Below are 22,305 nucleotides of genomic sequence, written 5' to 3'. Positions count from 1 at the left end.
AAGATTTTAGAATGTCAAACCGAATATCTTTATACAATAATTTAAAAGCTTGGCATATTAACTACAAATACTAATAACTTGAGATAATTTTGACTGATTTTGGCCCCGAGTAACATACTACTTGTAAAGCTTACAAAATTAGATGACATACCAAACTAGGGTAACAAAATTACACCTTGAAAAAAAACTTGAGCAATCGCGTAAATATCAAACACCCCTATTTCTGTTTCCAAGTAGTGCCAATTTGATTTTGTTAACTTTGGCCACCACGTCCTTGATTTCAGGTCTTTCATCTGGTAATTCTTCAGAACACCTCAAGCCTAATTCCAAGATAGATGAAAGCATAGTTTGCATGACAGTTACATCTCTTCCATCTTCTATACTAAGCAAACCATCATCCACAACTTCCATTCTATCAGGAAGTGAAGCAATCCATTGCCTCATACCTAGTTCTCCAACAAACATTTCATCGGTAGGTTTTTTTCTTGTGATCATCTCCAACAAAATTATCCCATAGCTATAAATGTCACATTTGGTGGATACTCTCCCTTCAGAACCATATTCTGTCATACTCAAATATGTCAACAAGTTTTTAAGTTAATGATCCACATGTTTGTCCAAACAAAGTAAAAACTCTACAAATAAAAACTTTTAGTGGGTACACACACCCACACCCCACACCCCATTCATACAAGGATTTAAAAAAAAAAAAAAAGATTTTAACTGTATCCATTCATAATCCATCAATTGGTGTATATGTGTATGCTAGATTTTTCTCTTTATTTATTTTTGGTTCAATTGTGCCTTGACCAGTTCTTTATGTGTCTATTTGCTATTATGTCCTTATGGTTTAACTTTGTTATTAGGAATGATCGTCTGGCTTAACACATAATGTAGTGTACTTTTTTCACAATCATTAATGTGGTAGGTTGTGATTTGTAAAAAATAAAAGTGGTATTAGTGGCAAGTCTATGAAAAAATTTTATTGACAATTTATGAAGAAATTTGTGTCCTTAATATTGGTTATGTACTTTTGGAATTATGTTTAGCTCCCGAGCCGAATATGAACACCCCATATCTACATATTCATTTGTGTCTTCATTTAAGTTAGACTTCAAAATGAGCCTTAGAGATTGATCACCATAACTAAACTTTTATAGTCAATTTAGGAAAACTAATCTACTGAGATCATTACCTTTGTATATTGTTGATGGCTATAAACTGGGAGAACATTTGCATTAGCTCGTTCAAAAGTTTTCTATTTTAGTATATGAACCTTTTTTTTTTTTTTTCCTATATTACATACTCACTTTTCAAAACACCCAACATTAAATTATCTATTTTACACTACTTTTCATTAAAATACTATTTCTTTACTATTTTTTTTTATTATTTGTTTAAATCATATCTCTCTCTTCCTCATGGGTTGAAGTAAAGAATTATTAAAATATGCATTTGCAAAGCTACAGAACTGTGTATATTTACACTGTAGCAAAAATAGAATTTTGCACAATTTTACATTGGTTGATGTAGGAGATTTTAGAGATTTATTAGGTGAAATGTGAGGCTTTTTTCTATTTTACATAAACTAATGCAATAAGCCATATCAATACCATGGATGCATTTACGAGACTAGTATTGAAGTACTATTGGATTAAATTGTATTTGTTGAATTAGATTGTATTTGACTAGATAAAACAAATTATTAATCTAATGCAACTAGATTACAAGCTGGTTTGAACTACCATGCAACATTCTTATTCCTAAAATTAGCCACTACTAATGTTATTCATGAAATTAGCCAAGAAATTAAATGAATTGAGGTGATTTCATGTATACCTGGTGCAATGTAGCCAATTGTACCAATGGTTCTGGTTTGGGTTGCATCCTTGTTTTCAGCTAAAATCTTTGCAATGCCAAAGTCTCCAACATGTGCAACCATGTCCTCATCCAAAAGAATATTGCTAGGCTTCAAATCACAATGCACCACAGATTCTAGTTGACCATTATGGAGATAATCTAATGCCAATGCAACATCAACCATAATGCCTACTCTTTGAACAAGATTCAAGCAGTAGTTGTGAGAGTATAACCACTTTTCAAGGCTATAATTTGACATGTACTGCAACACCAAAGCTTTAAACTTGGGGCTGGAGCATACACTGATGACTTTAACCAAATTCCTATGTCGTAATGCCCTTAACACCTTGCATTCAGCATCAAAACTTTTAAAAGCACCCTCCAAATGCAAGTTTAGAACTTTTACAGCAACAGTAGTCCCATCAGACAGTATCCCTTTGTACACAGTACCAAACCCTCCAATTCCAAGCAAGTTGCTTTCACAAAAGTTGTTTGTCCCACGACAAAGTTCTTGATATGATATCATTCTCCAATCCACTGTAGGTAATGTGAAAAGTGAACTTGGAATTTGCATGTTATATTGTGGATGTCTTCTTAGCATAATGACCAGCATTGTAAAGATTATAATTGATGCAATGCTAGGAATAATATATTTGAGCAAAAGTTGTTTCATCCTTGCTCCTTTAGAACTAGGACTTGTGCAAGGTGGAACTCCAAAAATTGAATTCCCACAAAGTGCTTCATTACCTAAAAATGATTTTGCCTTGAAGTTTGCAAAAGGTCCACCAAATGGTATCTCTCCTGATAACTTATTGAACGACAAATTCAAATACTTGAGAAACCGAAGTGCCTCAAGAGACTTAGGAATTGCACCTGAGAGATTATTGTTAGAGAGGTCCAGCAGATCCATTCCTTTCAATTGCCCAAAAGAATTTGGAATGTCTCCTTGAAATGAATTCTTTGACAAATCAAGATTACCTAGACTTTCAAAAGCACCAATGATACTTGGAACATTTCCAGTAATTTGGTTATGAGATAAATTCAAGTACTCAATAGCAATGAGTTTTTTCATGTTTGGAGACAAAGATCCGTAGAGGGAATTTGATGATAAATCCAAGAACAACAGATTTTCAAGATTCCACACATTCAATGGGATTGATGATGTCAGTTTGTTATAACTCAAGTTTAATCTCTGCAAAAGATTGAGGTTTCCAATGCAATTCGGGATGGATCCAGAAATTTTGTTATTTGAGAGAAATAGTTCTCCCAGCTTGATTAGCTGACAGAGCTCTTCTGGAATGTTCCCTCCAATATTATTGTCTCTAAGATGCAATCTTTGCAATTCCTCTAATCCCCCTAATGTTGACGGTAAATTTCCAGACAAATTGTTATAGCTCAAATCAAGCCAGGTCAAATTTTTCAAGGAACCGATTCCCATTGGAATTTGACCCTTTATTTGGCTTTGACTTGCCACAATTAATTTAAGTGCCGAAAAATTTCCAATGGTTTCCGGAATTGTAATATTCAAGGGATTGTAGGAAATATCTAGCTCCTCTAAAGATGTGCAACCGGGTAAAGATGTAAGAAAACTATGCTCTTGATGCCCAGACTCCTCTGTTAGTTGATTCCCAGCTAGACGCAAGATTTTGAGATATTTTAAGTTTCCAAGACTTCTAGGTATAGGCCCAGAGAGTAAATTTCCAGATAAATCTACTTCGACGAGGTTGGAACAATTTGAAAGGTATGATGGGATACAACCGCTAATGTTGTTGCCATCAAGATACAAGCTTCCAAGATTAGGGCAAGGGATCCTAGTATCGAATGAAAGATTTTGGGGTATTGTCCCAGTGAGATTGTTAAAATGAATATCCAATTCCTTCAGATTGTGGAGACGCCATAAATCACTTGGCATGCTTCCTTTAATGTTGTTTCTTTCAGCATAAAACCGTTGTAACATCGATAAATTGCTTATGATAGGAGGAATGTTTCCAATTAAGTTGTTACCTCCAAGATAGAGGTTTTCAAGCTTTTTTAAACTCCCAAAACCTTTTGAAATACTTCCATCAAACATATTGTATGATAGAGATAAATCTAAAAGCTCTTTGCAGTTATTAAACTGTGAGGGGAGCTTACCGCTGAATTTGTTGTCAGTAATATAGAGTCCTTGAAGATTAGGACAATGGCCACAAAGATCCACTGGGAGTGTTCCTGAAAGGTTATTTCCTGCTATGGGGTAATTTCCTGTAATAGCAACATGCTTTAGAGAAGACAAGTTAAAGATGACAAGAGGAAATGCACCAGTGAGGCTATTGAAATTCAAATACAAGAACTCTAATGATGACATATTGCCAAGGGACGATGGAATTGTACCCATAAGTTTGTTTGAACTAAGGTCTATTTTGCGAACCCTTGGTAACATGCCTAAATCTTTAGGTATGCTACCATTTAAGTTGTTTCCATCAAGATATAAAACTACAAGCTTCTGGCAATTATGTAGAGTTGGAGGAATACTACCTTCCAATAGGTTGTTTGACAACTGAAGTTTCCTCAAGCGGTGTAGATTACCAATCTCATGTGGCAGAAAACCAGAGAAGCTGTTGTTTAAAAGATCAAGTGAGACTAGGAAGGAGAGGTTGCCAATATGAGGGGAATGTAGATCCATATAGGAAAGGTTCAAGGCTGTGACTCTTTGTCTGCGTCGGCTGCAAGAGACCCCAAACCACTCACAGAAGTTTGTTGTTGTGGACCAGTTACCAGCAGAGAAGATAGTATCATTTGGATGAAAACTGATTTCAGATTTGAAGGCAATGAGAGCTGATTGATCTGTAAAGTTGTTGGAAGAGTGGGACAAGTGAAGTATGCATGGCTGCACTAATAGAAAAGCCAAGAGCAGGAGAATGGATCGCCTTTTAATTAGCATCATGAGTGTGAAGGGAGACATAGAAGGCTATCACACGAGACTTCTACAGTTTATGTTTATTACAATGAATAATGGCCAAGTAATTGTGGACTTAACAGAAACATGGAATCTCAGAGCTTGACCACTTAAATTGCAATTGTTAAAATCCAAGTAAATTTAGACTTATTATTCACTCTAATGTTGAAGAAAAGTCAAGTCAATGATGGTGAGCTTGACCACATAAATTGCAATTGTTAAAATCTTATCAGAAACATGGAATCTCAGAGCTTGACCACTTAAATTGCAATTGTTAAAATCTAAGTAAATTTAGACTTATTATTCACTTTGATGTTGAAGAAAAGTCAAGTCAATGATGGTCTGCTGGTCTAATTTCAAGGCTTAACTTGTGTAGAAGCTTATTTGTCTACCCAAACTCACCTACTTAAATAAAATTCAAACCTACCAAATTATTAATTGGATTAAATAGGTATTAACTTAATTAATATTAATATTTTTAGGGTTTTAACTAGGTACCCAATTAGACCAAATTATGACCAAGTATCATTTCTATAAATCACTCCAACTCTAAAATACCAAAAAACCACTAAAAAGACCAAAACACCCATTAAACCTATAAACTTACTAAAATATCCCCCTAAAACCTAGAAAATGACATAAATACCCTCCGAAACCTAAAATTTATCACCAATCAAATTTGGAGTAATTTATAACAAGCGTGCTAGTGTGTGAATTTTTTAAAGAGAAATGCTAGTGTGTGATTAATTTAACTAAAAAAAACCTTAATAATTGTCAAATTATTATCATGATGACTGATGTTCTAACGCCAGATATTGTTGTTGTGATATTGATGTTGATATTGTTCCACTACCACAAAATTGTGCTTCATCTTCTTTCAGTGGAAAAACTTTTTTTTTTTTTAATTCTTGTAGACAAGGCCGGATCCAGGATTTTAAGGGAGCGAGAGCCAGAGTATAAAGAAAAAAAAAAAAAAAACTCCAAATAGGCATCCATTTATAAAAATTAAAAATCATTATTTCTAAATACATTAAAATGCAATCATTTACCAACAAAGACAAACAAAAACAAAATAATTTCTTTTTTTAATACTAGGTTGGTTAGGATTTTTTTTTTTTTGGTTGAAATTAGAGCATTCACATTGGTGATGCTAAAAATTTTAGCTTTTAGCACCTCAAAAAGTTACTTTTTCTATTTTACCACCTTACTTTACAATACACAAAATATCAAATGTTTTTTTTTTTAATAACTCCATTAAAAATAATATAAACAATTCCTTAAAATAATAAAGAAAGCGAGAGAATTTGATTTTTTTAATTAAATAAAAAGATATAATCTTAATAAAATATTGTATTTTATTTTTAACAACTTGCTACAGTGAACTGGTATTTATACCAGTTTACTGTAGTTGCAAAAAATTTAGTTTTACCTTCTCTAATAACACATGATTTTTTGGTTTTTTGGTGGTAAAATAGTTTTTTTTTTTTTTTTTTAACTAAAATACAATAAAAAAAAAAAAAAAAACTCCAAATAGGCATCCATTTATAAAAATTAAAAATCATTATTTCTAAATACATTAAAATGCAATCATTTACCAACAAAGACAAACAAAAACAAAATAATTTCTTTTTTTAATACTAGGTTGGTTAGGATTTTTTTTTTTTTGGTTGAAATTAGAGCATTCACATTGGTGATGCTAAAAATTTTAGCTTTTAGCACCTCAAAAAGTTACTTTTTCTATTTTACCACCTTACTTTACAATACACAAAATATCAAATGTTTTTTTTTTTAATAACTCCATTAAAAATAATATAAACAATTCCTTAAAATAATAAAGAAAGCGAGAGAATTTGATTTTTTTAATTAAATAAAAAGATATAATCTTAATAAAATATTGTATTTTATTTTTAACAACTTGCTACAGTGAACTGGTATTTATACCAGTTTACTGTAGTTGCAAAAAATTTAGTTTTACCTTCTCTAATAACACATGATTTTTTGGTTTTTTGGTGGTAAAATAGTTTTTTTTTTTTTTTTATAACTAAAATACAATCACTATTGTGAATATTTTTATTGTTTTGTTAAGTTTTTTGTTGGATACTTGCTATTTAGGTGAGGCTAATTAGACTTATTGTAGAAAAAGAATGCCTAAGGTTTTGGAATGGAGCCTAACTAAAAAAATGAAAAATATTATAACTAAAAAAAAATTGGACTCAGGGGAGCCCCGGGCCCCTTGGGCTCCCACTTGGTTTTGTCTCTACTTTTTGAAGAAATTTTCAACACCACATAAAGAAGTTTTAATTATATATTTTTATGTACTAGGGGAAAAATTTCTCTCTATCTCTCAAGTGACTAGTCCATGCATTAATTTGAGTTATGAGTTTCCCAATATTCCTGTGATTGAGGAACCAAGAATTGATGAACTTTTCTTACGTAGTATGACCATTGTAGTTTTCATTGATGTGGCAGTGAGATATTTAATTTAAATTAGTGTGTTGAACTTTTCACTAAACTATTTAATTTAACGTGTTAAGAGGATAAATTGTATTTTTAATAAGAGACTTAAATCAAATCCTGCTTATACTTAATCAAATTGTTGTCTTTTTAATGAACCTATAGTATCTATCATTGAAAATAAACTAGTTAGTTGCCCGTGCGATACACGGATAATTTTGTGATATTTTATGTAAAACAGATTTGAATAATGTTGTATATAAATTATAAAGAAAAAGTAAACTAAATTAGAGTAAAAAAACATATACATTTTGAGATATTAAAAATTGGTTTAATAACTACACTGCATATTTGTAGCCTTCTTAAGGTAAGATTATTATTTTTTTAAATCATGAAACCAAAAATAAATGCAAAAGAGTAATGGGACCAAGAAATAAACTAATTTATGTTGTGTTCATATATTTCACACTATGAAATAAAAGTATACCCAACTCTCTAACTATCTTCCACTCATCGATAGTGCGACATTAAGACATGGTGTAGGCAAGTGTGTATGCATATGTCTTATAGATGATCTAAAATTAAACCATGGTAGAATATGACTTTACATTGTGCACCAAATATTCTCTCTACTTATATATCCCAAACAAAAACTAACCAACCAAATTATCTAACCTAAATCATATTTAAGCCCCTAATTTAAAAAGAAAAAAAGATTACCCGTAGGGATTTCAGTGTCTTGATGGTGGTGGGAGGTCAGTATAACGAAGCTGGTGACCCCTTAAGTTACTCTTTCTCTCTCTTTCAAATGTTTTGTTAGTCTCAGATCTTTTATTTTGGTAATATATAGTGAAATACCTTTTATTTAACAATTCACAATATTTTTGTGTCTCTCTATCTCTCTTTAGAATCTTATCTCGTTAGTTATATTACTATTAGCCCTTACTTATTATTTATTTATTTATTTAATACTAAAACAGCAGGTATGCTAAAAGACATGAAGAATAGTGAAAGGTGTGGTGTAAGTTTAAGCAATTAATGAGATATTAATGAGATAACAGTAAAATAAATTAATGTGAACTTTTGGGTAATAATAAAAAAGAAAACTTAACGAAAGAGGTAAAAAAAGACTAAATGCAAAATTAGAGTGCCACTTAGCAAGACCTCATGCACTCTCGCATGAGGTTTCTGAGAGAGAGACATTTTGTAACAACTTTTATTCTACAATATTCCTCTAATTTTTTTTTTTTTTACTCATTCCTTGAACTGAATAATTATAATGGTTATGTGTGTGCAATTTTTAACTGTTGTTTCACTGCATATTTATAACCTTCTCAAGGTAAGATTAATTTTTCACCCTTAAAAAAAAAGGTAAGATTAATTTTTTTAAAAAAAATCATGAAACAAAAATAAATGCAAAAGAATAACAAGACCATAAAAATCAAATAATTTGTGTTGTGTTCACATATTTAATACTATGAAATAAAAGTATGTCCAACTCTTTCACTGTCTTTCACTCATTGATAGTGCGACATTAAAACATGGTGTGGACAAGTGTGTATGCACGTGTCTTATAGATGATTTAAAACCATCGTAGAATATGGCTTTACATTGCGTACCAAATATTCTCTCTACTTACATACCCAAAACAAAACCATCCAACTAAATTATCCAAACCTAAATCATATTTAATCTCCTAATTTAAAAAGAAAAAAAAAATACCCGTAGGGGTTTCGGCGTCTTGATGGTGGTGGGAGGCCAATATGACGGAGGCAACGTCCCTTCAGATTTCTCTTTCTCTCTCTTTCAAATGTTTTGTCAGTCTTAGGTCTTTTATAGTGAAACAATGCGTTTTAATTTTGTAGTGAAACAATGCGTTCTATTTAACAATCCACAACATTTTTATGTCTCTCTATCTCTCTCCAATGCCTTATCTAGTTAGTTATTACTATTAGTCCTTAATTAGTATTTTTTTTACTTTTTTAAAATATTAAAATGATGGATATGCTAAAAGACATGAAAAAAAGAGAAATGTGTAATGTAAGCTTAGGCAATTAATGAGAGACTAATGAGATAACAGTAAAATAAGTTAATGTAAACTTTTTGGTAACAGTAAAAAAAACTTAATGAAAGAGGTAAAAAATCCTAAATGCAAAATTAGAGCATCACTTGGCAAGACCTAACGGACTCCCGCATGAGATCTCTGCTTATATATATATATATATATATTGATGATTATTCCTTTATAACTTCTAATCACTAATCAAGACGAGTCTCAAAAAACTTTGTGATAGGACTTTATCATACTTACAAAATAAGTATAGATTATTTTATCTTTATTTTATTTTTTTAAAAGGATATTGCTATTGTGTTCATCCTTATAAGAATTTAAGCATAAATTAAATTTTCAATATTTTTGACAATTTTTCTTTGATTCCTTTATAATTTATATATTGTGTTGGTTTAAATGAATTTTTTCTCAAGCTTTCAGAGGATGGACTTTAGATAAAATGTTCAACTTTTATACGCCAAGCATTGACTATTAGTCTCGCACATGGAACAAATAGAGATAAGAAATTAAGAATATGGTCCATTTTGGTTAGCCTTAACTTGATATCAATTTTTTCTCTTGCCAAAAGTCCGACTTATTTTAGGTAGAAGTTTCCTTGATTATTACTTGTATACAAAATTCCAGGATCATTAAATTGGAATAGATCCCTCACTAACCTAACCAGTTGGAATATGATGAAATTTCTTCCCATCCATACTAAACATTGTGTACACTCCAAATTTTTTCTACATCTCATAATGATACATTGTTGATAAGTGTCATCCAAGTCCAACATGATTGAGAGTTGTAATTGAGACTATGGCCCAGAAGCTTTACTATTCAATACTTTGCGAGAAAAATTAAACACTCAGTTGATGTAACAGGAGACTATGAAATTTGACATTGTATACACAGGGGTTTGTTTTTGATGTTGTGAAATTGTTGTAGATACTAAAAACTCTAGTTTGATTAGTTGGCAAGTCATGTTCTTTAATCGTGAAAAGTCTACAATGGAAAACTCTTGTGTACCTACAATAAATGTTTTGGAGAGAAAATTGTTAGCCCCCTCATCCCATTGGGACCCTTCTATTTATACAAAGGAAAAATGGTCCAATATTCCTAAGTGTGACTTAATTACATGGAATTTTTGTGCAAATGTGCCTAGATTTTTTTTAAAAAAATTAATTATAATTTTAAACTCTAATTTGGTGATTTTTATATGATTTCATGTGTTCTTAAATAATCTGAATGCTATTTCAATTTGTGCAAATTATAGAACATAGAATCGGTAATTTAGCAACATAGGCATAGGAGAAGGCATGTAGTGGTTTAGGAAGAGTAGGCATTTAGTTACAAGGGAAGAGGAGTAGGCATAAACATAAGAAAACCTTTGGATGAAAGAATAAGGAAAACAAAGAGTTTTTGATGATTAACATCCCTCTATCTTATCCATTAGTCTTATTTATTACTAATTAAAATCTATTGAGTTTAGTAAATAACTGATGTGACATCTAATAAGTGTAATAAATTAAGAATGATGTATTTTATTTCAAAAAAAAAAAAAAATCAATTATCTTTTCAAAGAGAGTGCCACTTGGCAAAATCTCATGCTCTCCTGCATGAGATCTCTGCTTTTATATATATATATATATTGATTTATTATAATTAATAAATTCATCTTCAACTTCGGCTCATATCAAGTTTGAGACTTGGAAAAAGATAAGGAAGTTTCATTTATTCAATTATGATAACGCTGTTTCAAGGGAGACCAAGAGCCAGTATATATGAAATTCTACTAGGAGGTAAAAAAAGAAGAGAAGAAAGAGAGCTGGTATTGAACATGACAGTTGCCAAAATATTCCTCACTCCTTCATCATACCCTAAATTATCATGGACTCCGTAAAGTCTAGTCAATGCCATGCACGTCATGGGATTTAGTGAGATTTGAAGGTACCACGTATTGTTAAGGAAATTGATAACTATCTAAAAAAGAATGTAACTTTGAGACATGTTAAAAACCATTTCTTTAAATTGATAATTGTCATAGCTAGTCAAGTTTGGTATTCAAATAATTTTTTTTTTTTTTTAAATCACACAATCATGTCAAGTACACCACACACGCTAACATGTTCTGGAATGTACATAAATTTTCTAAGATAAAAAGTGTTCTAGAAAACATATGTCCATAAATTTTCAGAATTATTTTATTTGTCAATGTTTGTATTACTTTCTATGTTCAAAAGACTTTGTAAACTTTCAAGATGAAACTAGTCTTAAAACACAAATTCACACCCCTTCTCACGTAAACAATCTACACAAAATATTTTAACAATTATTACCAGTTAAAAAAAAAAATTAATCATCCAATGCAGTTGAAGCAGAACATGTAGGATAATTCCTTCTTTCTTTTCATGGTTCCTATACATCCTCTTTTAATTGCTGACTTTGCCCTAGAGAACTAGGGCATATCAATCATCATAAGAAATAGATAAAAGAGAAGTAGTTTCAAAGGAAAATTACCTATACAAGATTCCATGACCACGGCAAAAAGCAAAACCCACTACACATTAAGAATGTTTTTCCACCAGTAGCAAACCCCATTGAACAAGGCTGCCAATCAGAAAGGGAAGACAAATTGTCAGCTATGCATATCTAACAGCTAGATGTCATATCTAAATCAGTCCACTACAAACACAACCATTAGTTCTAATAAACAAATTGAATGCGATAAAAGAGCTCAATACCACTAGTTGTGTAATAAACAAATTCAAGAAAACACACTTGCAGTCGAAACTGATCATCTATATAACTCTGTCTTCACTGCAATTCAAATTCAAGAATTTATAGTTTTCCCATTAAAACCGTTATCTATCAGCTTGTAGCTTTGGAATTTCCAAAGAACACTCATGATTTTGTGTTTGTTTAACCTTTTGTTACCTGAAATTCACAAGAGAACAAAACAAGTTACTTTTAGCCTAAATAAGCTCAAAATTCCATATCAATTTGTCAGTGCAGGGCTCTAAAGAAGTTTGAGAAATTCTATCTCACAGGGTTGAGATAGAGAGAAGACTTCTATATCTTATATATAATCAATTACAGAATGTTTCTGGTCCATTTTATGGACTTGTACAGGATGGCTACAATCAAGTAAATATGTAACAAATATGGAATACCACAATCTTAGCTTTCCTAAAATAGATAGAGTGATATGCGCCTCTATTTAATAATGCTAGAATCATGGAGGAGCCTTTTTTACTACAACTGTAATCACAGTGCATGATTTGCTGGTCTGCTCATTGCTAGGATCATGCTCTATGGGTGTAATTCTATCACTCCCCCTCAAACATGGCCGTGGATGAGGACAAAGGCCAAGTTTGACACGCAATGACTGAAATTGAACTTTTGACAAAGGCTTGGTAAATATATCAGCAAGCTGATTTGAAGATGAAACAAACCGAGTCAACAATGCTCCAAGCGCCACATGTTCTCTAATATAGTGGTAATCCAATTCGATGTGTTTTGTTCTGGCATGGAGAATTGGATTGACAGACATATACAGAGCACTTAGATTATCACAATGTAGAATAGGCACTTGAGGTTGTGGAATGCCTAGGTCACATAGAAGGAAAGAGAGACAAGTAATTTCAGCTGCAGTAGAGGCCATGGACCTATACTCAGCCTCAGCACTAGATCGAGCCACAGTGGCCTGCTTCTTTGCACTCCATGATATGCAATTGCCGCCAAGAAAAGTGCAAAAGCCTGTAGTGGATCTTCGAGTGGTTAGACATCCAACCCAATCTGCATCGGAGAACCCATAAAGGTCAGAGTGCTCTCAGCTAGAATTTTCATCCCAAAGTGAGCTGTTCCTTGAACATACCACAAGAGCCGTTTGACAAGCTGAAAGTGTGCCACTGTTGGAGATTGCATAAATTGGCAGACATGGTTGACACTATAAGCAATGTCTGGTCTTGTAAAAGTAAGGTATTGGAGTCCACCTACAAGACTTCGAAATTTGCTAGGATCAAAAAATAGCTTAGAGTTATGTGAGAGATGTCTACCTTTGCATGGCATGGGTGTGGAAATAGGTTTGCAAGCACTCATGTCAGCTCGAGCTAAAAGATCTAACGCATATCGCTGCTGGGACAAGAAAAGACTATGTCCAACCTTATGAACTTCAATGCCAAGAAAATGGTGAAGGAAGCCAAGATCTTTAATTGAAAACTGTTGAGCCAGCTGATTTATGAGCCAATTAATACAATTTGGGTTGTCACCGGTGACTACCATGTCATCTACATACAGAAGTAGTATAAGAATACCCCCTGAAGAATGGCAGATAAACAAACTGGGGTCAGTGATGCTGCAATAAAACCCAAGATAGAGGAGGAAGTCACTAAGTCGATCAAACCAAGCTCTAGGAGCTTGTTTGAGACCATAGAGAGCTCGACTTAGCTGACAAACATGTGTTGGGCAAGCAGGATCCACATATCCAGGTGGTTGTTGCATGTAGACAGGTGCACTAAGGTGGCCATGCAAAAATGCATTTTTGACATCAAGTTGTCGAAGTTCCCAACTTTTAACAACTGCAATTGTGAGGACAACTCTGCTGCTGGCTCGCTTGATGACAGGTGAAAAAGTCTCAGAAAAATCCACTCCATCGACTTGATTAAAGCCTTTTGCCACTAAACGTGCTTTGAGGCATTCAAGGGAACCATTGGGCTGTAGCTTGGCTTTGTACACCCATTTGCATCCCACCACATTCATTTCTGGTCTACGGGGAACCAGGGTCCAAGTTTGATTGGCAGAAAGGGCAGCCAACTCCTCATCCATCGCTGCAGACCAGCCAAGGTGTTTTTTGGCTGCAATGACTGATTTTGGGACTGCTGGAATCTCATGGACAACATGAAAATTTGCATATTTTGGATTTGGCTTACGTATGCCAACCTTGGATCTAAGCATAGTGTGCTGAATTGGTTGAGGCCTGACAGTAGCTAGCTGTTCTGAGATGGGTGAATTATTTTCAGATAGTGCTCTTACTGCTAGGTTTAACTGTGGACTAGCAGGTGGTGGTTGAGGCAAAGAGAGTTGAGAATCAGTTGGAGATGGTGGTGGAGAAAATGCTGTCAATGGTGGAGAAGGATTTGATGATGTAGGAATGGTGCTGTCAGCTGCAAAGTTCTCCCATTCAGAGAAGGTGCAAAGCTCCCTCTCAACTGGTTCATGGCCATAAAGACATGTGGGTTGTGAGTATGGTAGAATGGACTCATCAAACACCACATGCCGTGAGATGTAAATGCGACCTTTTGGAGGATAGAGGCACTTGTATCCCTTGTGTTTGCTGCTATAACCAAGAAACACACAAGGCAGTGACTTTGGCTCCAATTTGTGTTGTCTATAGTCCCCAAGATAAGGAAAGCACCTACTTCCCAAGATTCGAAAAGTGCCATAGTCTGGATGTTTGCCATAGAGACGATAGAAGGGTGAGTCCATCCCTAAAGTAGGAGAGGGTAATCTGTTGAGCAGAAAAACTGTTGTGGAGAAGCAGTCCAGCCAGAACCTTGGTGGAATTTTGGCATGGAACATCATGGTTAATTCTAGTTCTATGATGCTTCGATGCTTTCTCTCAGCCTTGCCATTTTGTTTTGGAGTCTTAGGGCATGTAGATTGATGATGGATACCCTTAGCTGTCAAAAAATCAGTGAATGCTTTGGCTGCAAATTCCCCTCCTTCATCACTTTGAAATATGCGTATTTTGGCATCAAACTGACAAGAAACATAATTATGAAATTGGACAAATGTGTCAAATAGATCAGATTTATGTCTAAGAGGAAAGAGCCATGTAAAATTTGTGAATTCATCTACAAAAATGGCATAGAACCGAAATTTGTCTCTGGAAACAATTGGAGCTGGCCCCCATAAATCACAATGAACTTTATAGAAAGGGATACTTATATTATTATCACTTTGTAGAAAAGGTAATCTACAAGATTTTCCCATTTGACAACTGGTACAAACATCAGGCAGTTGAGATTGAGAAGAAGTGATAAATTTATGAGAATGGAGATAATCTATAATTTTTTGATGAGGATGTCCTAAGCGTTGATGCCAACACTGTTTATTGACTTGGCGAAATCTGTTTGAGAAGAGAGCTGTTGGATCTTTGTCTAAGATTTTGTTAGGCGGTCCTCCATCCAAAATATATAGTCCCTTCTGTTTCCTTCCCCTCGCCACTATCCTCTGAGTGATCCTGTCCTTTATCACAAAGCCAGGGCCATCAAACTCAAATTTGAGAGGATAATCAGAAGTTAACTTACTAATAGAGAGGAGATCTTTCTTGATGTCTGGTACAAGTAAAACATCATTAAGTGGAATAGAGGAATCACCTGATCCTACAGTGGCTTTGCCAATGTGTGTAATTGGCAAAATATCACCATTTCCAACCATTACACCATCATTCCCAGTATAAGGAGTTAAGGAATGAAGATTACCTGCATTTCCAGTCATGTGGTCTGTGGCACCAGTGTCAGGATGCCAAGCAGAGTCTTGAATATCACTTAATTTCATTGCTGCAAAACTTTGAGGCAGATTGTCAGCAGTGAATGAGTGATTAAATCTATTAAAACATTTGATAGCAGTGTGATTTCTTTTATTACATATCTGACAAACAACAACTTCATCTTTGTTTTTGTTGTTTGCGTTTTGATTGCTTGACTGTCCTCGAGATTGAGAGTTGTAAGGCTTGAAGTCAGATTGGTTGCCTTGAATGAAACCTCGTCCTTTGGAACTGAATGATACTTGCTGCCCTTGATTTTTCTTGTTCTTGTTTTGCTTTTGACCATAAAACACCATGGGAGAGGTTGCTGGAGTGTCAAGCTTGTATCTGTCTGCATAACTTTCAAGATGAGTCACAATCTCAGCATATGGAGGAATGGGAGGTCGAAGCATAGTTGCTGTGAAAACCTCATATTCTTTGCCGAGTCCATTAAGAAGCCACCATGACTTCTTGTGATCAGGTACAGGTTTACCTATGGCAGCAAGTTCATCACATATAGTTTTAAATTTTCTTAAGAACACACTCAAGGTGTCAGTTCCTCGAGTAATAGAGGTGAGCCTCCGCTTGAGTGCAAGGCTTCTATCGGGCGAAACACGGGCAAAGGCATGAACCAATGCATTCCAAACCTCAGCTGCAATGCTGAGACCAACGACAATACCAAGGACTTCTTCTGAGAGAGTGGCAGTGAGCCATCCCTTGACAAGTCGATCAGATCTACGCCACTTCAAAAACGCAGGATTTTGTTGGGGTTCAGTTTCATCAACAGTGATGAACTGAGGTGGTGATGTAGTATCACCATTGATAAATCCTTGAAGGTCATAGCTCTCCAGGATGTTAAGCATTTGTGTCTTCCATAGAAGGAAATTGGTGGAAGTGAGGCGGAGTGACACAAAATTGGCAATATTTTGTGTCACAGGGTAAGGATAATTATCAGTTTGGGTGGTAGTGTTTGACATATTTTTAAAAAAAAAAAATGCTAGAAAAGATAAACAAAGAAGACAAGTTCTTTCTATCTTCCTGTTAGCTCTGATACCATAAAGAAGTTTGAGAAATTCTATCTCACAGGGTTGAGATAGAGAGAAGACTTCTATATCTTATATATAATCAATTACAGAATGTTTCTGGTCCATTTTATGGACTTGTACAGGATGGCTACAATCAAGTAAATATACAACAAATATGGAATACCACAATCTTAGCTTTCCTAGAATAGATAGAGTGATATGCGCCTCTATTTAATAATGCTAGAATCATGGAGGAGCCTTTTTTTACTACAGCTGTAATCACAGTGCATGATTTGCTGGTCTGCTCATTGCTAGGATCATGCTCTATGGGTGTAATTCTATCAGGCTCCTCTGCTTTCAACATGCCTTGCAGAAACATAATGTAAGGATCAATCCTATTCAAAATCTAGTCTTAGCATTTCACCAAGTACTTATAAGGGAGAAGGTGCCAACTGAACTAGAGCTCAATTTCTAAGCCTTATCCCACTCAATTTTTAACAGAATCAAAGTTCATTATTTTCTACAAAATAGAAACAAAGAAAACATAATAGAAGTTCATATTATAGAAATATTTTGACAATATATATATTTTTAGTGTTACATTCTAACACCCAACAAGCACTGAAAGTCAAGCTCTAAGATTTATAATAAAATATCAATTCATGTAAAAAGTCTATTATGATTTTTTTCCAAACATAAGTAAAAGAATTTTTATTCAAAAGAGAAGATAGTTCCAATATACAAAACACTCCTAAAGAATGACAACCTGAAATTCAAAAGGTCTAAAACAAGATGAGGAAGCTATACCACATAAAATAATAATTCAGTCATACATAGATCCCACAAAAGACTGTTTAATAACATGCTGAGGACATTCAACAGCTTAAAAAATCCTACTAATTTTAAGTAGATTTTAAAGAAGTAACATCCTTATCTTACCAAAAGGATGTTACTTCTTTACAATTTTTTGACAATTATTATTGTATTGTAATAGTATTAAATAGCAAAAGAACCACATATGCCACTTACTTGAGCATCAGCCCCCAACGAAACCAGGATATTAAGATTCGTGGAAAAACAGCATTCGCTTATATTAAGAGAGCAAAAGAAATCACTTTTTTTTGGGGGGTGGGGGTAGTGTGATTAACCTGTAGTAAGTAATTACCTTATCAACTCTAACATTATATGTGTATAGTTGAATCCTCCATGCCAATAGCTATGATGTATGTTATTGTCTTGAGGATGAAATGCTAGGGAGGTAGAAGCAGGGGGTGCTGGCATAAATGTTGTCATTACCTACAAATTAGAGCAATTGATGGCAATCCATTAATAATCCCAATTCTGATGAAGTTTGCAAGACATGTATGGAATGACTTACCTTGAATGTCATCATATTAAATAATGAAACCTTTCCACCACAGGCTGACATCACATATGAGTCATTTTTTGATAGTGCTATACATGGTACTGATTCTTCAAGGATGACACCTGAGACATCATTAGCCATAAGAAGACCACTGTTTGGTTGCCAGTATTGAGGAACAATATTGGCAGTGGCCTTTAAACACACGCAGACTTCAGAAATCTCCTCCAAGAAAGAAAAATCTCAAGCAGACATACACAAGTTATTAAGGAAAAAAAAAACTAAGTAAACATGCTTTAAGCTAGCAAGTACCTTTCCATTTGGATTTTGTTCGTTCCGTGCCCATTTCCACAGCTTCTGAACACCATCTGACCCAAGTGCCAAAACCCCAATGCCAGAATTTGCATATAGAAGTTGAACAACCTAAGTATAAACATAGGGCAAAATGCATCATCAAGTATATAAACTTTATAATAAAAAGTGAAATATAGTAAACTTGCAGAGAGTTGAGAGGTCACATTATAACCAACCTGTGTATTAATTCTTTTGAACTTTTAGTAAAATTTATGATACTTATTGAAAATTAGGTATTAAATACAAGATACTTCACAAACCTTGCTGGAAGAATCTGTGCCTTCAGGCATGGTAACTAATCAGAACTGGACAGCATCCACAATTTCAGACAACTGCCAAGGTTTGGTTCAATCAGTTACATCCTCCATGGTTCTTGGCTTTTCCATGCTCCTACCATTTGGATCAACTCCATTCTTCAAAGATATAGAAGTTAAAAAATAAAATCAACACTATGCCAGAATGTATTTGTCAAAATGCAGTGGCTCATTTACAAAGAAAGTTTGGGGGAAAGGGTGTGAAAAGAAAAATAATAGAAAATGGTTTTCCCAAGAAGAAGAGGTAATATCTTAAGCTGGGGAAAACATTAAAACAGCTAGTGCCACATCCTTGAACCAGTCACTAGGCATGTTTCATACCACACACACGAAAAGTAAAAGTTTAAAAAGGCAGGCCCATAAAAGGGAACTGTGTCAAGAAACTAATACATGATGGGAAGTTGACTGCTTTATTTATTTCCTTGACATGTTTTAGTTTAAACCCAGAACTAGGGAAATCAGAGGATTTAAATAGTGCATGTGCCTCTTTATGATATGTTGAATGCAAGCTAACCAACATGCATAATTTCTGCTACAGCCAAAATATAAACTTCAACAAAAATTTCACANAAAAAAAAAAAATATTAAAAAAAAATAAAAATAAAAAAGAAGAAAGAGAGGCAATTTATAGATTCAAGGAGCTAAAAGCATTTAAGAGAGGCCTAAATATAATAACGGTCTAAAAAGAAAGAAAAGCATAATCATAAAAAATATAACAGAATATGGCCCTAAATAGATTGGAGAAGAAGGATTTATGTAGCCCACCAAAAATAAAAGCACTATACATTGTCCAAAGAGTATTTAGTGTACACTCAAACATACTAGTCGAATTATGAACATTTCATACAAAAATCTAATATTATACATTGTAGATTCTATATGATACTACAGACAGCTATGAATACTGTCTTTTTTTTTCTTTTCTTTTTTGATAGTTATGAATACTATCTATATAGATATGTAAACTAAATGACACTTTTTTTATTATTAGACTTAACTGAAGAATACAAATTTTAGATGCAAAGTTCCCTTGTTAAATGTATAGCCAAATAATAAGAAAAGAAAGTGCAAAACTTTTGTCCATGAGTAGTTAATTTGCAAAAAGTACCTATCATTTGCTAGATTCCAAGCTTCCTGCCTCAGTTCTGGAGGTGTTTTGAGAATGGCAAGGTAGTTAGATATGAAAGGATGTTCAACATGACAAACAAATCCCATCTCTTTCAATATATATCTTTCTGTTCTGCTCAAGTCAGTCTTGAGGTCATGATATTTCTGTTAGAAAAGTAATAGGATAAACAAGGAAACCATGAGAATTTATTGCATTTTTAGAGAAAAATAGGACTATATAAGTGCAAAGACACATGAAGTGCTAAAATTAACCACCTACTCAGACAAAGCCATTGTACTCAGTGGTTGCCAAAAGGAAAAAAAGAAGAAAAATTAAATTCTTGTGCCAAAGAAGAAAATGATAAACAGGTAATTCCATGGAGAAGAAGGTGGGTGCTTAACCTGTGAACCAATCTCCAAATGCTCTATCTGTAAGTTCTCCATCTCACATTCTATTGTGTGGAAAACAATAAGGACTTGTCTTGCTTTCCTTGGGCTTTCCTCGGGCTTTGATGCAAGCCACAAGCAGCTTGCAGCAACTTTCTGCAAAAAATTATCATATCCCAGAAAATTAAGGGAAGAGTTACATTGGCATAGAAGTTTTATGCTGTTCCAAGTTAGTAACACAACTATTATTAATTTGTTGCTAAGAAAATGTAAGAATAAAAATACATTCTAGAAAACAAGGACCTTAATTCAATGAAGCTCAAGTCAAATGTTGGACTTGGTAGAGGTGAATCACGGATACAAAACTAGTGGTAAATTATCAATTATCCCAAATGCTTAACAAATAAAAAACAGTTTATTTAATCATCTAACCATAATTCTAACACTCCCCTCATGTATAATCTCAAACTCCCCCTTAAGAAGTGAGACCCAACACATGGGATTTTTAACAGTTTTAATGAGAGTTGGAGTGAAGATAGGGTTTGAACTCATGACCACCTGCGTTGATACCCTGATAAATCACTAATTGTCCCAAAAACTTCAACTATTAGGAAATTGTGAATTTAACCATAATTCTAACAATTAGAATATCATGGATACATTTCAAAGAATACTTTTCTTTCCTACATTTATTGTCAATGTAAAGAGAGAATGATAAGAGACAAAACTTAACCTTAACATTGAAGCGAGAAAACGATTTCTTGCAATAGAAACGATGTTATAGAACCTGCCCGGTCGCCACAGCTTCAGGTCTATAAGTATAAAGATTAAGGTAACATACTGAACCAAAAAAATTAAGAAAAGTAAACAATTTCATAAACCCAACATATAAAATTAAAAAATAAAAATAAAAAAATAAAAAAAAAGGGGATACAGTTTAAGCAAGATGCCACTTTCTTGGATGAGATCATAGCCGTAGATTCGAAAGGTAGTTTCAGTAGCTTCATCAATACCATCTTTCCTAGAAGATGAGTTCTTTAGTTGCTCATCGGTTAAGTAGAAATTGACAATCACCTTGTATATCATTCTAAACCAAATAACTCAACAAAACTGCCACAACATAACAAATACAAAATTTTAGTCTAACACACCCATCAAATTTTTAATCTCAATCTCATTTTAACATTTAAATATAGCTTAGGGATAATAATCTACGAACATGCAATTGTTTCAATTTTTAAAAATAAAAATCTATGTTGTCAATTATTAGTCTAACAGTTGCTCAAAATATCATAGAAGACTTTCATTCATGAAAATCAAAGTCCAAATTCTGAATTAAGAAATACCTGTGCGAGAACCCATGGCCGTGGCAAAAAGCAAAACCCTTTTGCCCCATCAAAAAAACAAAGTGATCTTTTGAGTTTTGGCAAACGAATACATAAGAATAGAGTCACAGACACAGAGAATAGTATGAAAAAAAAAAAAAAAAAGACTCTTTAGTGTTTGTTTTTTAAATGATTTGAAAAAAAAAAAATCGGAATTGATAAAAGGGGAAAAAGCAGTGATGCCCAATCCTTTTTTTTTTTTTTTTGGTTTTTCCAATTCCAAAAGAGAATGAATTAATAGAGAAAGTAATTGAGTTTGATCAAAGCATAGAAACAAATTTTAGAGAAAGAGAGAGAAACCTGTGCTGCGAATGGGTTGAGATTTTGTCTGTTTTTGATGAGAAGCAAATGGAGACAGCACTCTCTGCACTCCTCACCCCCTTGCCCCATCACTCTTCGGATCAAAATAACCCTCCATTGCTGATACCCATCTCTCTCTCTCTCTCTCTCTCTCTCTCTCTCTCTCTCTCTCTGTGATTTCAAAGTCTACAACAGAGTCTGGCTTATGTGAGGGATTCTTATTTATAATTATATGGGGAAAG

The 22,305-nt window shown here is 33.7% G+C and overlaps 2 protein-coding genes and 1 pseudogene across 2 annotated transcripts; all 3 read right to left on the bottom strand.

The window, feature by feature from the left end:
- LOC112023263 (receptor kinase-like protein Xa21) lies at nucleotides 1–3,987 on the bottom strand. Its single transcript, XM_065770497.1, has 2 exons — nucleotides 1,840–3,987; nucleotides 1–563 (listed from the first exon to the last, which is right to left on the bottom strand). The coding sequence occupies exons 1-2, from the start codon at nucleotides 3,929–3,931 to the stop codon at nucleotides 208–210; spliced, it is 2,448 nt and encodes an 815-aa protein (XP_065626569.1). The 5' UTR covers nucleotides 3,932–3,987; the 3' UTR covers nucleotides 1–207.
- A 14,012-nt stretch (nucleotides 3,988–17,999) lies between these two features.
- LOC136066367 (topless-related protein 3-like) lies at nucleotides 18,000–18,974 on the bottom strand. The gene is made up of 4 exons (XM_065770550.1): nucleotides 18,831–18,974; nucleotides 18,529–18,639; nucleotides 18,232–18,411; nucleotides 18,000–18,149 (listed from the first exon to the last, which is right to left on the bottom strand). Exons 1-4 carry the CDS (start codon nucleotides 18,858–18,860, stop codon nucleotides 18,015–18,017), a joined length of 456 nt encoding a protein of 151 aa, XP_065626622.1. The 5' UTR covers nucleotides 18,861–18,974; the 3' UTR covers nucleotides 18,000–18,014.
- An 863-nt stretch (nucleotides 18,975–19,837) lies between these two features.
- On the bottom strand, nucleotides 19,838–21,470 carry LOC111984748 (cyclin-L1-1-like; annotated as a pseudogene).
- Nucleotides 21,471–22,305: the final 835 nt, after the last annotated feature.

The sequence above is a fragment of the Quercus suber genome, unplaced genomic scaffold (genome assembly GCF_002906115.3).
Source record: "Quercus suber isolate HL8 unplaced genomic scaffold, Cork oak 2.0 scaffold_32, whole genome shotgun sequence".
NCBI lineage: Eukaryota > Viridiplantae > Streptophyta > Magnoliopsida > Fagales > Fagaceae > Quercus > Quercus suber.
Note: the sequence above shows the minus strand (reverse complement) of the source record. Positions and strands in the feature narration are given on the sequence as shown.

Bases quoted from the DNA above. Each gene is read 5' to 3' on its own strand.
- LOC136066367 (XM_065770550.1), bottom strand. From the start codon at position 18,860: ATGCCTGAAGGCACAGATTCTTCCAGCAAG. The intron at 18,640-18,830 runs GTTTGTGAAGTA...GTTTATACTTAG, and splicing joins GCACAGATTCTTCCAGCAAG to GTTGTTCAACTTCTATATGC. The intron at 18,412-18,528 runs GTACTTGCTAGC...GTGTGTTTAAAG, and splicing joins AACAAAATCCAAATGGAAAG to GCCACTGCCAATATTGTTCC.
- LOC112023263 (XM_065770497.1), bottom strand. From the start codon at position 3,931: ATGTTTGATGGAAGTATTTCAAAAGGTTTTGGGAGTTTAAAAAAGCTT. The intron at 564-1,839 runs GTATACATGAAA...TGAGTATGACAG, and splicing joins AATTGGCTACATTGCACCAG to AATATGGTTCTGAAGGGAGA.